The sequence below is a fragment of the Urocitellus parryii genome, chromosome 2, assembly GCF_045843805.1.
Source record: "Urocitellus parryii isolate mUroPar1 chromosome 2, mUroPar1.hap1, whole genome shotgun sequence".
Lineage (NCBI taxonomy): Eukaryota > Metazoa > Chordata > Mammalia > Rodentia > Sciuridae > Urocitellus > Urocitellus parryii.
The window spans coordinates 14,683,714-14,697,078 of NC_135532.1; the positions used below are offsets into that span (position 1 = coordinate 14,683,714).

General features: G+C 40.9%; 1 protein-coding gene across 1 annotated transcript in view; it reads left to right on the top strand.

Annotated features, from left to right (window-relative positions):
• Positions 1–13,365, top strand: part of Dzip1 (DAZ interacting zinc finger protein 1) — a 54,756-nt gene that overhangs the window by 22,455 nt on the left and 18,936 nt on the right. Inside the window, exons 8-10 of the mRNA XM_077792157.1 lie at positions 3,721–3,861; positions 4,532–4,580; positions 9,915–9,971. Of these exons, the coding sequence (XP_077648283.1) occupies positions 3,721–3,861; positions 4,532–4,580; positions 9,915–9,971 (247 nt within the window). The remainder of the gene's footprint in view (positions 1–3,720; positions 3,862–4,531; positions 4,581–9,914; positions 9,972–13,365) is intronic.

Sequence of the window (13,365 nt, forward strand, 5' to 3'; positions counted from 1 at the left end):
GTCCACTGCTCAGGGACAATGAATGGCAGCTGGGCTGTATTCTCCTCTACAGCCCACCATGGTAAATGCTTGGTCAAAACTCTGAGCTCCTAGAGGCTATCACTGTCCACAGCAGTTCTCAACATGGCTGTCGACCTCTTGAAGGCTGGCTGGAGAGTTTCCTGCTTTCATTCTCCTCTTCAGGAAAACACTGGAACTTCTTTTAAAAGGCTCCCTAACCAAGACAGGCACACACAGGAAAATCTTTCTTTTCATTAGCTTGAAGTCAGCAGATTGAGATTTTTAACTATATCTGCAAATAACCTTCATCTCTGCTGTCTTGTTAGAAGCACAAGGTCAGTTCCACCCAACCCACAGGACAGGGACCACTCTGGGCATGTATGCTCTTGAGGGCCTTGTTAGAATCCTGCTTGCCACACCCTCCTTGGCCTCATTGTCATGACTTCACAAACATAGCTCTGATCACTATTTTAAATCTTTTTTTTTTTTAAATTTACTTGTTTATTGTCTGTCTCTCCTTGTTCTGAGCAAAGAGCTCTATCTACTGAGCTCCCCCTTATCTTCCCAGCATCCACTAATGTGTTTAAAATGTGGATGGGGCTCATTCAGTACTTGATGAAGGAAGGCTGGAGGTAGCTGGTTGCCTGCAAGGGGATCATGCAGCCCTGTTTCTGTAGACAGAGAGACACTAATTGTAGGGTTCAGAAGAGCAGGGTCAACTATGTTATCTGTAAGTACGGTCCCTGCTGTGGGAAGGACACTAGGCTGGCTTTCAGTACTGGGCTAAGGGAGGCATTGCTCATGGCAGTGCCCATGTGGTCAGGATGATGGGGTTGACCTGCAGGTTTTATCTGTGGACCTCAGCAGCAGTGGCTGACAGTTGCTCCTCACCATACATGGATCCATTGTGTAAGCAGTGTCTTCTGTTGTACCTCTGTGTCACACGGAAGTACAAGTGGCCCGTTGTTTCAGTTCCTGTGGTGGTGTGTTGGAGCTGGCCCATGCTTGCTTGCTCAAAAGTGTGCACATCTTCTTGATCAGGGTTGTTTTTGTTATTTTGAGTGATGGTTGACCAGCACAGTACTGGGAAACATTGGTATTTGTGGTAACCGCATATTTAATCCTTCTGTTATCCATTTTGCAGATGAGGAAACTGCCTTGCCCAGCAGTGCTGGACTTGAATCCAGACCTGTGTACTCCAGGGCCTGGGCTGGTGCTCCACACTTTCTGGCTCACCTCTCATGCTTCAGGGACTGAGCCAGTGGAGACAGGACAGGCAGGGAGTGTGGGGAGTGACTGTTTTCTGTAAGGACAACGGATATGTCTTCCACGTTGCTGAGGTCATAGTTCCTAACCAAGGATGCCCTTCAGAGTGACCTAAGAATCTTCTAAAATACCTATGCCTGGCTCCACTCATTAGATTCTGATTCGGTAGGTAAATCTGGGAGTGCGTATTTTAGAAAAAAAACAAAATCCCAACAACCCAGGCGATTCGGTTTTGGATGATTAAAGTTCCTATTCTTCAAGGTACCACTGGGTTTAGGCAACTGTCCATTTAGGTCTACTTCTGAATGGGGGGCATTTTAAAATCCTTGCCCCTTCTGAGCCTGCTGTGTTCCAGGCAGTTTCAAGCCTTCAGCGTGAGCTGTATATGAGCTGCCATTTCAAACACTTTCTCAGTGCAAGCTGTGATAGGCTGTTGGCACGTGGAGGAAGGAAGCCAGGCCTTCCCGGCTCCAAGAGAAGTGTGTGGCCTCAGGGCCGCCAGGCTGCGCTGTCCCCTGTCTTCTGGTCTGGCTGTTGAGAAGCTGTTTCTCTTCCTTCTCTTAAATCCTGACAGAGAGGTAAATTCAATCAGGTTCAGCAATCTCTGCCCAAGACCTAACTATTAATTATTCCACATGATTGGTGCCTCCTATTCTCACAATGCACATATTGTGTTTCTCTGTTTAGGGGAAGTTGCCTTTGCCAGCTTTTTATTGCTTTACCTAGATTCTTGGCAGTCTTTTTTAAAAATAACACTGGTGAGAGTTCAGAAGCAGTCACAGATAAGCGATGGCATACCCTTTGGACCCAGCAGAATACATCTGAAAGCTTGGGAGGGTGCAGAATGGTCCTGCCATGAAAGGGAAGGTGGAGGGCCGATGTGCATGGGTAGAGAGAAAAGCGCAGAGCTCAGATGGTAGCGCATGAGAAAATGGGCTCCAGGGGGCCACATGCTTTTTGAAATAGCATCTGACTCAGACTCTCCACATTCCTCTCCTAGTGCCTTTCTAGACTTAATTCCAGAATCAAAATGATGTCATCCCTTGGTTTTTCCTGCATTCCCTTGCTTTTAGGGGCTTAGAGTGACTCCTCAAATTGTTGATCTGGGTCCAAGATCTTAAACTCCACCCAGAGCTCTGACCATTTTTACTGATCTTTCTTTTCGATTTCTGGCTCAGCCTTTTCCAAACTGCTTTTGGGGACGCACTTCCAGGGGTCCATAAAAGTACACTGAAGGTGACAAGTCCTTGACAGTGTCCTCCGTGGGGGGATTCTTAGGATCCATCAGGCTATGAAAGGTTCTTTTCAAGCTTCACTCAGAAAATCTTCCCAGCATGCTTCCACTGTGTGTTTATCCAGGCTCAGAGAAGCACAGACCACGTCAAGGGGTGAGACCATGCCCTGCAGGGAAGGAGAGCATTGACACTGGAGCTGGACGTGGAAGTTCAAAGTCTGGGCTCCACCCGCTCCAGCTGTCTGAATCTTGGCCATTTCTTTTACTTCTCTAGACTCGAATTTCCCCATTTGTACAAGGAGGCCGGAACCCATATCTGTAATATTTGTGGTGTGAGTGAAGCAAGACAGAATGCTTCACACAGTGTCTAGCACATAGTGAGTGTTGATTTTTAAAAAGGCAAGTTAGGAAACGCTGATCTGGAGGCTCTTAAAACCACAGATCAGACCCGGATAACTGTCAGTCCTATTGATTGGCACACCTGGCTCCACGTCCAGGCCTCAGACTTAGAATGTCCTTAGCCCCAGTCACCAAACTTTTGAATTCACCCCTCTGTTTAAACAACTATTGAAATTGCTTTAAGACCCTCCCCCTAAATTATCAAAAACAAATTCTTGGATTCTTTGTGCTCAGTATATGATCTTCCCTAGCATTGAGTCTCTAAAGATAAACCTACTGGTGTTTCTTTCATCTCCCTTTCTCCCCCCCCCCATCCATACCTTTCTCCTTCCTTCTTCTTTACTCAACTCCCAACGCCCCCTCCATTTCTCAGGAAATATTTATTGAGAGCATGGATTGTTGCTGGGTGCTAATAGGGAATATAAAAATAATTCAGATGCACTCTCTGGCACAGGAAACGCTCATTTTTAAGCTGAGGTGACACATGGGAACATGAGGAGCTCAGTGAGGAGGGTGGGTAGTGCTCTGGGAGAGAAGCCTTCACCTTGTCACTGTGCCTACATCTGCTGTTTCATGTCCTGTGCTCAAGTTGGTGCAGCTGCTCCCATTATCAGTTCTGTCTTAGGTTATGAGCTCCCTGGGAAGAGATAAAGCACCTAGGACAGCCAGGGCCTTGGTACACAGTGCTAGAAATTTATTCAGTGACTTGATGTGCACAGATAGCAAGGCCAGCTATAAGTCAAGGGGTGTACATCACATTCATGGGAAGAATTTATAATAAGCAGCTTGCAGACAGATGCCCTTCTTAATTTCTTTTTCAGCTTCTGTCACATATAGAGAAACTTCGAACCTCCATGATAGATGATCTAAATACAAGCAATGTTTTCTACAAGAAAAGAATAGAAGAACTAGGCCAGAGACTCCAGGAGCAAAACGAACTGATTATCACTCAGAGGCAGCAGGTAAGCTGGCAATAGCCTGGTATCAGGCTTCTTCAAGCAACATGATTTATCCTAAGAGCATGAGTTTTTAGTTTAGAGCATTTTTTAAAATTGTATATGGTAATGAAGGTGGAATATTTTCTCCTTGTGATTGATTGCTTGTAACACAATATAAAAAAATTAAAGATATTTGAAAATCACCATATGGAGCAGATTTATTCATTTAAAATTCAGAATAAATTTGAAGATAGATAATAATTTCTTTGGTAATTACTTTGGAAAACAGCCAAGTCCAAATACACTATTTTGGTAAAAACTTTTGCCTGGGTGCTTTTTTGTTTGTTTGTTTGTTTTTTTGGTACTGAGGATTGAACTCAGGCTCACTCAACCACTGAGCCACATCCCCAGCCCTATTTTGTATTTTATTTAGAGTCAGGGTCTCACTGAGTTTCTTAATGCCTCACTTTTGCTGAGGCTGGCTTTGAACTTGTGATCCTCCTGCCTCAGCCCACGTTACTATGATTATAGGCATGTGCCATCATGCCCGGCTGCCTCAGTGCTTTTAAGGTCCATGTACTCTCTGAATAATTTAGCAAAAAGTTAATGTCCTAACAACCACATCTACACATTATCTCATCTGTCCCTATTGAGTTTTGAATATGCATCACTAGAAGACTGTTTTTCTTTGCAGATTAAAGAGTTTACCAATAAACCATTAAGCAGTGTCAGTGAACCCAAAGGTGAGTGGACAGGATCCCCTTGCTAGAGGTGAGGTGTCTTGTGCTCTGGGCACAGATGCATATGGGCTCTGCTGGCTCATGGGTGCTGAGGTGGCATTCCTCTTACTGTTAGGGATATCTGTCTTCTTCTTATGTTCATATTTGGGAGATTTGTTAGCACAACCCAGAAAGTTGAAGAATTTAAAAAATCTAAATTGTCACATTGAATGGTTTCACTTTTTTATATCAGAATACAATTATGCATATAATAACCTGCTCAGTAACCATTGTATACCAGAGGACAGAGTTGTGATTAAAGCACAGGGTCTGGAGGTGGCTTGGGTTCAACTCCATCTCTGACACTTTATTGTATGATTCTCTGCTCAGTTTTCTCAGCTCCAATATTAATAATGACCATACCATAGGTTTGTTATAGGATTAAATGGGATAACATGTGAATATGTGTGAAGTACAACTGTTTAGCACTCCTCAGTGTTAGCCATTATGATTGATATTAAACACCTAATTATTCTCAATTACTCTAAAGACTTGCTTCATTATTCTCAATTGTGGCAGTTTGGGGTTAAAGGTTGGTTCTAAACCTGATTGGGGTTTATGAAACCTACCAGTTGTAGCAGTGATAGCTCATACATCTCATATCACCCTAGAGCTAGACCAGAAGGGAGACTGGTGCCCTGATCATGAAGCCTAAAAGCTTGACTTCTACCTGGCTTCCTTCACCAAGATTCCAGTCCTGCTTCTTGAACATCTAGGATTGTTAAAGAATCTTTGCCTCCCTGAAAGACACCAGCTGGGGTTTGGTACTATGGTATATTAGCGGGGCTTCCTTCCCTCTTGTTTTGAGATAAAGGATTGGAGGTGAAAAGGTATGGTTTCCTGTAACTTCTCTTGAAAGAGAGCAAGCTCAGGTAGTGAGGGGTACCCATAATTTCTCTTGAAAGAGAGCAATCTCAGGTAGTGAGGGGTACCCATATTATTGCTTAGGTATCATTACTGTTTGAAAGTATTTCTAGAGAAAATTTAATTTTAAAAAAAGATTCATATTAAATATATTTATTCTGTTGGGTGAGGTGTTTGATTAAATTTCATTTATTGTTTTCCTGGGGGAGAAAAACTAGGGTAAGGGCTGCCAAAATTTATTCCATTTCTTGTGATTTTTGTTACTAACTTTTTTTTTTTTTTTTTCCATTTCAGGGAATTCTTTAGCTTGGCAAACTTTTGAATCCAAGCCAGTTGCCCCAGCTGTACCTAGTAAGTTTCTCCAATGGCCCAGAGCTCTAAAGTATCTTTAAAATGCTAAGCCAAAACACAACTTTTACTTGTTATTTTTAGAGAATTGTCTGCATTTGGAGATTGCCTAATGATTTCTTTTGATTCTTGGCTTTGACCTTGTTCTGAAACCCAGGTTGTAAATGTCACACGATCTTGGTGGGGATTTTGGTTAGTTATACCATTATTTTGCAATTTGTCTTATAAAGGGATGATTAAAAATTCTTTGGCATCACTCTAGAGTATAGTTTTGGATTTCCCAGGGTGATCTGTTCTATGACTATGTGACCAGGAGTGGTAGCTGCCATCTTTTTGCATGGCCAAGACTCTCACTGCTGCAGCCTTTGAATAGGTATCCACTGGTCCTTACTTGTGATCAGCTTGACCATCTGGTTTGTCTCCTGGAACTCTTGAGATTTTAGAAACAAACTTCTTTTTTTTTAATATTTATTTTTTAGTTCTCGGCGGACACAACATCTTTGTTGGTATGTGGTGCTGAGGATCGAACCCGGGCCGCACGCATGCCAGGCGAGCGCGCTACCGCTTGAGCCACATCCCCAGCCCTAGAAACAAACTTTAAAAATCATAGTTAAATACCTGAAATATTTTTATTTCCATTCAGGAAAATAAGGGTGAGGAAAAGAGCTACTGGTGAGGGAAGTAAGGGAGTAGGTGATGGGGCAGGAAGACAGACGTGTGCGTGCACAGGAGTTTGGTGCATTGGAGGACCTGGTAACAAGGCTGGGCACTGAGCCCTCATGGGCCCAGGAATCTCTAGAGGGATGTGTCATGACCAGAGAATATTAATGAGTATGTTTTGAAATTTGGTACAGTTGATTGGAAAATACAAATAGTTTCAACCACTCAGTGTTCTCAGGCACATCTCGTAGCTGAAGAGGTTAGAAGGTAGTGGGGAGGGAAGAAGGCCTAGTGCCAAGAAAAGGGCTGGGGGAGGAAAAGATTCTCTTCGAAAGAAAAGAACACACACACACATTTCAGGAAAGGTTAAAAGACAGTTATGAAACAAATAAAAAAATTTTCACTAGCTAACTAAACTTAAACACACAAACAGGAAAAAAAAACCTAATGTTTTATTTAGTTAGGGTGATTTTTCTCTAAATGGTATGTTAAGATGATGTGAGTTATACAACATGATCTACTGGGATATAGGAAAGAAGTTATTAGAACTTCTTTTTATATATTAACTAATCCTTTTAATTTTTTTCAAATACTTTTGTTTTAAAATGTATATAATACTTGTAGTATACATAAAATAGTAATCCCAGTGGCTTGGGAGCTGAAGCGGGAGGATTGCAAGTTCAAAGTCAGCCTCAGCAACCACAAGGTGCTAAACAACTCAGTGAGACCCTGTCTCTAAATTAAAAAATTCAAAATAGGGATGGGGATGTGGTAGAGTACCTCTGAGTTCAATGCCTGGTACCAAAAAAAAAAAAAAAAAGTATATATTTAAATAAATATGTATATCAGAGAGATAATTTTACTGATGAGACATTTGGTCAAGAGCGTGGATGCTACTGGCTCTAGAGAATTCCAGAAAAAAACAATTTTACCTATAGCCCATATGTAAGAATCCCTTCCTGAGTGTATCCTTTGTGCTTCATGACAAGGAGGCAAGAGGGGCTGCTAGTCCCCAGTCTTGCTCCCAGCATGGAAGAAGACCTGAAAGCTGAGGTTCTGAGAATGGTGGGGAAGTTCTCTTTACTAAGAGAACACACTCCAAAGTTTGAGACCAGAAAATCCAGATCATAAAATGAAAGAGTTTAGGAGGTATACAGCAAGTAAATCAGACCCATACTCAGCAAAATGAAGGATTTCTAATGTCTAATGTAAGGTGGGCCTCACTAGTGTGCACTCACAGTGACTTAGACCCTAGTCAGGCATTTCAGACCTGATTTACTCTCCTCCCATCATAAGGGACTGAATTCAAATGCTAGGAAGAAGACCCAGATGTGATTAATTGTAATAAGATCAGCTCTTTGGATTCTGTAAGCTGAAATAATATTAAATCAGAAAGAGTCAATGTTCTGTTTTTTTCTTTTTCTGTAAAGAGCTAGATATTGACCATTTTAGGCTTTATGAGCTAGATACTCTCTTCGCATCTACTCAACTCTGATGTTGCAGTACCAAACCAGCCACATGCAATACTTAAATGAATGTTTTAATAAAACTTTATTTACAAAAGCAAGCAGTAGGCTGTATATGCACCACAGGCTGTAGTTTGCTGTAGTTTAACAAACCTTGATCTAGATGATGCAAATTGAAAATGAGTTTGAAGGCCATGTTTCCAGAGTTGTTACCAATTTACAGATGGTAAGGAGTGGAACACTTTCCCCAGTAGCCATTATAAAGACAAAAAATATATAGAATCCTTCGGAGGTAACTGAAGTTATAGCCAATATTTTTTAGGATAAGATTAGGATTAAAGATCTATCTTAATAGAAAAAGAGCTAGTAAACTAATAGGAAAACTGTTTAGATGAAAGCAGACTGAATAATTAAATAATCCAGAGAGGACCTTTAGGTAAGAATTGTCAAATATTGGAAGGGAGACTGAGGCATCTAATTTTCTGGAGACATTTAAGATAGATAGCATTTGGTCTTCCTTGAAGGGGGTATACCCCTGTCTAAAGGCTGTGGCTGTATTAATACCTCACATGGTGTCTTCTAGCCAGTGCTTGGAGGATTTTTCTTTCTTTCTTTTAATTTGTTCTTTTTATATGATTGTTGAATGTATTTTGACATATCATACATACATGGAGTATAACGTCCCATTATTGTGGTTGTACATGATATGGAGTTACACTGGTTGTGTATTCATATATGAACATAGGAAAGTTATGTCTGATTCATTCTACTGTCTTTCCTATTCCCATCCTCCCTCCCTTCCCCTCGCCCCTCCATCCAATCTGGTGAACCTCCACTCCCCGCCCCCCGCACCCCATCTATTGTGAGTCAGCATCCATATATCAGGAAGAACATTCAGCCTTTGGTTTTCTGGGATTGGCTTATTTCACTTAGCACGATACTCCCCAGTTCCATCCCTTTACTGGTAAATGCCATAATTTAATTTTTTTTAAAATACATTTTTAGTTGTAGATGGACCTTTGTTTATTTTTATGTGGTGGTGAGAATCAAACACAGTGCCTTACACATGCTAGGCAAGCACTCTGCCACTGAGCTACAACCCCAGCCCAATTTCATTCTTCTTTATAGCTAATATCCCATTGTGTATATGTACCACATTTTCTTTATCCATTTATCTAATGAAGGGCACCTGGGTTGGTTCCATAGTTTACTATGAATGTTGATGTGGACTGTGTCACTCTAGTATGCTGATTTTAAGTCCTTTGGGTATATACTGAAGAGTGGATAACTGGGTCAAATGGTGGTTCCATTCTAAGTTTTTTGAGGAATTGGGGGATTTTTAAATTGGTTTATTGTACCTGAATATCCATTGCAGATTGTTCTGATAGCCCCAAACTGAAAACAACCTAAATGTTCATCAACTAATGAATAAATAAAAATTTGTTCTATCTATATAATGGAATGTCATTCAGCCATAAAAGTTTATGCTGAAATTGACACATGGCTACATGGGTGAACCTGAAAACATGATGCTAAGTGAAAGAAGCTAGGCACAAAAGACTGTATAGTTCCATGCACAGGAATTATCCAGAAAGGGCAATCATAGAAACACAAAGTAGATTGAGTTTTTGCCAGAGGCTGGGGATGAGGCATGATGGTTATTGGGACAGGTATTTGAGGATAAGGTGATGAAAATGTTCTGAAATGAGTTGGTGGTTATGGTTGCCCAGCCCTGTGACTATACTGAATTATGTATTGTAAAAAAGAGGGGTTAAATCTCAATAAATCTTTTATAAATTGGGTTAGGTTAGTTGTGCAGTATCTGTCACTTGAAACACTTGTCCCTTGAGGTCTTGTATGTGTCTTGATTGTTTTGAGGAGAATTTGGTCATCATCATGTTCGGATGGTTACACTGTAACTATAGAGCCAGTGAGCTTTTTCCTTCTTATCCTGTTTCAGTGAATGCCTCCGTCTCTCAGACTTTAGAAGCTAAATCAAGTCTAACAATGGCACATGGTAAGCCTCAGCATTTTATGTGCAGTTTCCACCCTGAATTAGGTAACTTATTAACCCAAAGTGCTGGGAAGAGGGGAATTAGGCAGAACATTTTGGGGATTACAGAACAGTTCTGCCTTCATATGTCAGGAGGTAATGTATACATGTATAAATATGTCATGTTGTTGCAAACTGAGCATACCTACCAACCATAAAGTATTGTGTATGTTGTGGGACTTGCAAAAGCAATTTTAACTGGCTGGTGCTTTGACTATTTATGATTTTTGCAGAAAGTAACAGGTATTTAGTAAGAGTGAGGGTGACTTGGTCCCAGACCAGCCAACCAGCACATGCCACAGGGCATATGTGGTTGTTTTTATAACTTTCAGTGTGGCAGCAACTCACCCTTTTTAGATCAACAGTTTCAGTGATTGGTTAGGAAAATCTAGAAAAGACATGTGAGAGAAATCAAAGGAAATAGGTGAGATGAAATTTCATTGGATGAAATTGTTGCCAGGATTCATTTCTTGGATCAGGCCCAAAAGGGTGCTAATTGTTATTAACAAGATTCTGTAGATGGGGAGAATATCTGTAGATAAATTTCACATTTTATACCATTAAAGGGCTTACAGTTTTCAGAATATGTTCTCTAGTATATTTTTTTTCCTGTGGCCGACTCTATATCACTAATGAATCAAAAGAGGAGGAGGACTATCTTTTTCCTGCCTTACCTACATATTGCTTTGGAATCTAATAATTACTTACTTCACTATACTTTGGGTTTTGGCCTTTTAAAAGATTAGATTTAAATCAGTGATCTAATTGGAGTTTTTTTCACAGTTATTCCAATCCATATATGATGGTCCTTAGTAATGATCCTTTTTACCCATAGCTCACATATGAAGTATTTATTGATTTCACCTGATTTTTCTCTTAGATAATTTCAGGTAGACCAGTTATCTTGATCTCAGTAGGTAATGTATAAATTCTCTAGATATCAGATCACATATGTACAAGTGTTTAGAACATACAGGCCTTTTCCCTTGGACTGGTAGCAGATGAAATGCATGTTGGACATAAACAAATTTGCTTTAATATTGAATGTACAAGAAATTTATCTTTGGCAATCATTCTTTGTTCACATTATTTTATGTTAGGCCTACAGTTTCTCTGTTGCCACCGTTTTCGGGGTGGATTTTGGTAAGATAGGGCTGCCATTTCTCTTTGAAACTTAGTGTGCTTTAGACCCTTATTCTTTTTTTCTGTTATTGTTGGCCTTCTGATGGCCTTATACAAGGACTTTATATTCTTTGTTGCTCAGGATAGGGCACATGGAATAAGTATGTTAAACTGTTGGGTTTATTGAAGGATCCTTCGGAACCTGTCAGTTCTAAAGCACATACATATTCTGTGTGGACCCTCCCATGATCGACCCAGGACTGTTCATTGCTTCTTCTGGCATCTGCTGGAGTTGAATTGCTGGTTTTAAATGCCACCAGTCCTGGCAAGGGGCCACAGCCCTTGGCTTGGGATCAAAGTGGATTTGTGAGCATGTCAATGGGTGGGAAATAGGAGGTGACTTGGCCAGGGCCCAGTGATGTCTTCCACTGGGCCACCCAACAGCTTTCCCAGCATCGGGCAAGGGGAGGTTAACCATGATTGCATAACATTAAGTTAGCCCATTTGCCCTCCATCTTTTGTTCCATTTTGAACCTTGAGGAATTTCTTCATTATGAAAAATGTCATGATTACTAACCATCTTAGAGTGGATCCCTGGGAACGAGCTCCCAGGTGGAGATTTACAGGTGGGAGGAAACAGGATTGGGCAAGGGGGATGTTGAGCCCACGTGTAGCAGTAGTGGAGGCCTCAGGATTCCTTTGTAGAGCTGAGATGGGCACTCCAGAATGGTCCTACGCTGAGACAAGGGATGTCAAACGACTTGTACCCCTACACTGGTCTGTCACCAAACATGGGCTGCTTTGAGGAGAAGGCAAGCTGCTTTCTCCAGCTGAGGGCGATTCATGTAAGGGACCCGCTGCAGTTGCCATGAGCTAACAGTGCCAGGATTAGGTGTCCTGAAGGCAGGGGTCTAGAAAAAATGGGAACTTTGCTAATTCCCCTGCTTTCAACTTTGCTGCACAAGCTGAACAACATGGACAGTAAGTTCTGATTCTAAGTCAGTCGATAGGGTGAAACATGATCATGCATAATTGCCATTCACTACTGTGTTTTCACTGGGAAAAAAGTCTCAAAATTTTATTAGTATTTTCACCACTGGAGACATATTGCTTATGAAGTTGTAATTAAATTGTGGTATTATAATGGGGGGCTGGGGTTGTGACTCGGTGGTAGAGCACTTGCCTAGCACGTATGAGGCACTGGGTTTGATCCTCAGTACCACATAAAAATAAATAAATAAAACAAAGGTATTGCCTTCATCTACAACTAAAAATAATAATAGTGCCCAGAAAATAAAGTATACTTTGTTGTTAAATCAACCCTCATACCAATTGCTTAGATTGGCTTGATAATATGGACCCTTTTTAGAGTGATCAGGCAAAATGTCCATCTTCTTTTAGCAGTGAGGATGCAAAATAATCATTTTTTCCAAAGCCTACTGGCACCTGCTAAGTTTTATCTACACATAAAAGTCTCCTTTAATTTAGTGTATAGATTACGAGGGGTTTATATATGCCTGACTTTTGTGGTGTAGCTAAGACAAGGGCTATAAAAACAGAAGTTAAAGATGGAGAAGCTGCCCTAAGTCTTTAAGTGTATCCTAATTGGTTTTCAAAAGGCATGAAGTGTTTTTATTAGACTCTATAATTACTATCATAGTTTTCTCTCAGAATAAATTGTTTATATCTCGAGATACTGAAACCTAACACAACACTTTGTTCAAGCAGTAGTTTATTGTTCAATATGTGACAAGTAAAATATTCTAGAGCTCTGGTGTCTTATGGCTCTTACTGGGAAGAAAGATGGCTTTCTGTGAGTGCCATTGACCCAAACAGTGTCAGGGAAGTGGGATGGGCACTATTGAAAGGAATTCTTTATTTAGCAGACTAGGATCTTTTAAATGAGTTCAGGTCTGATCCCTGCCAGGTGAGGTGATCATGGTTCTATGTAATTAATTACAAGGGGAAGTGTTTGCATGTGGCTGATCTCCTGTGTAAAAAGATCTTTAACAAGCTTTTTTTTTTTCCTTAAAGAAGAGTTTAACATGTCACTTTATAATGTTGCCTTTTCTCCAGCAGTGTCCCATGCCATTCCTGCTTTCCTTCCTATCACAGACCACTGGGCAATGACAGATAGTTATGGGTTGTCCCTCTGTGCAAGCCTAAGACTAGGCACAACAGAGACAGATATGCATGCATTGGAAACAAAGGCTGCCCCCAGGGAACTTAAGTATAT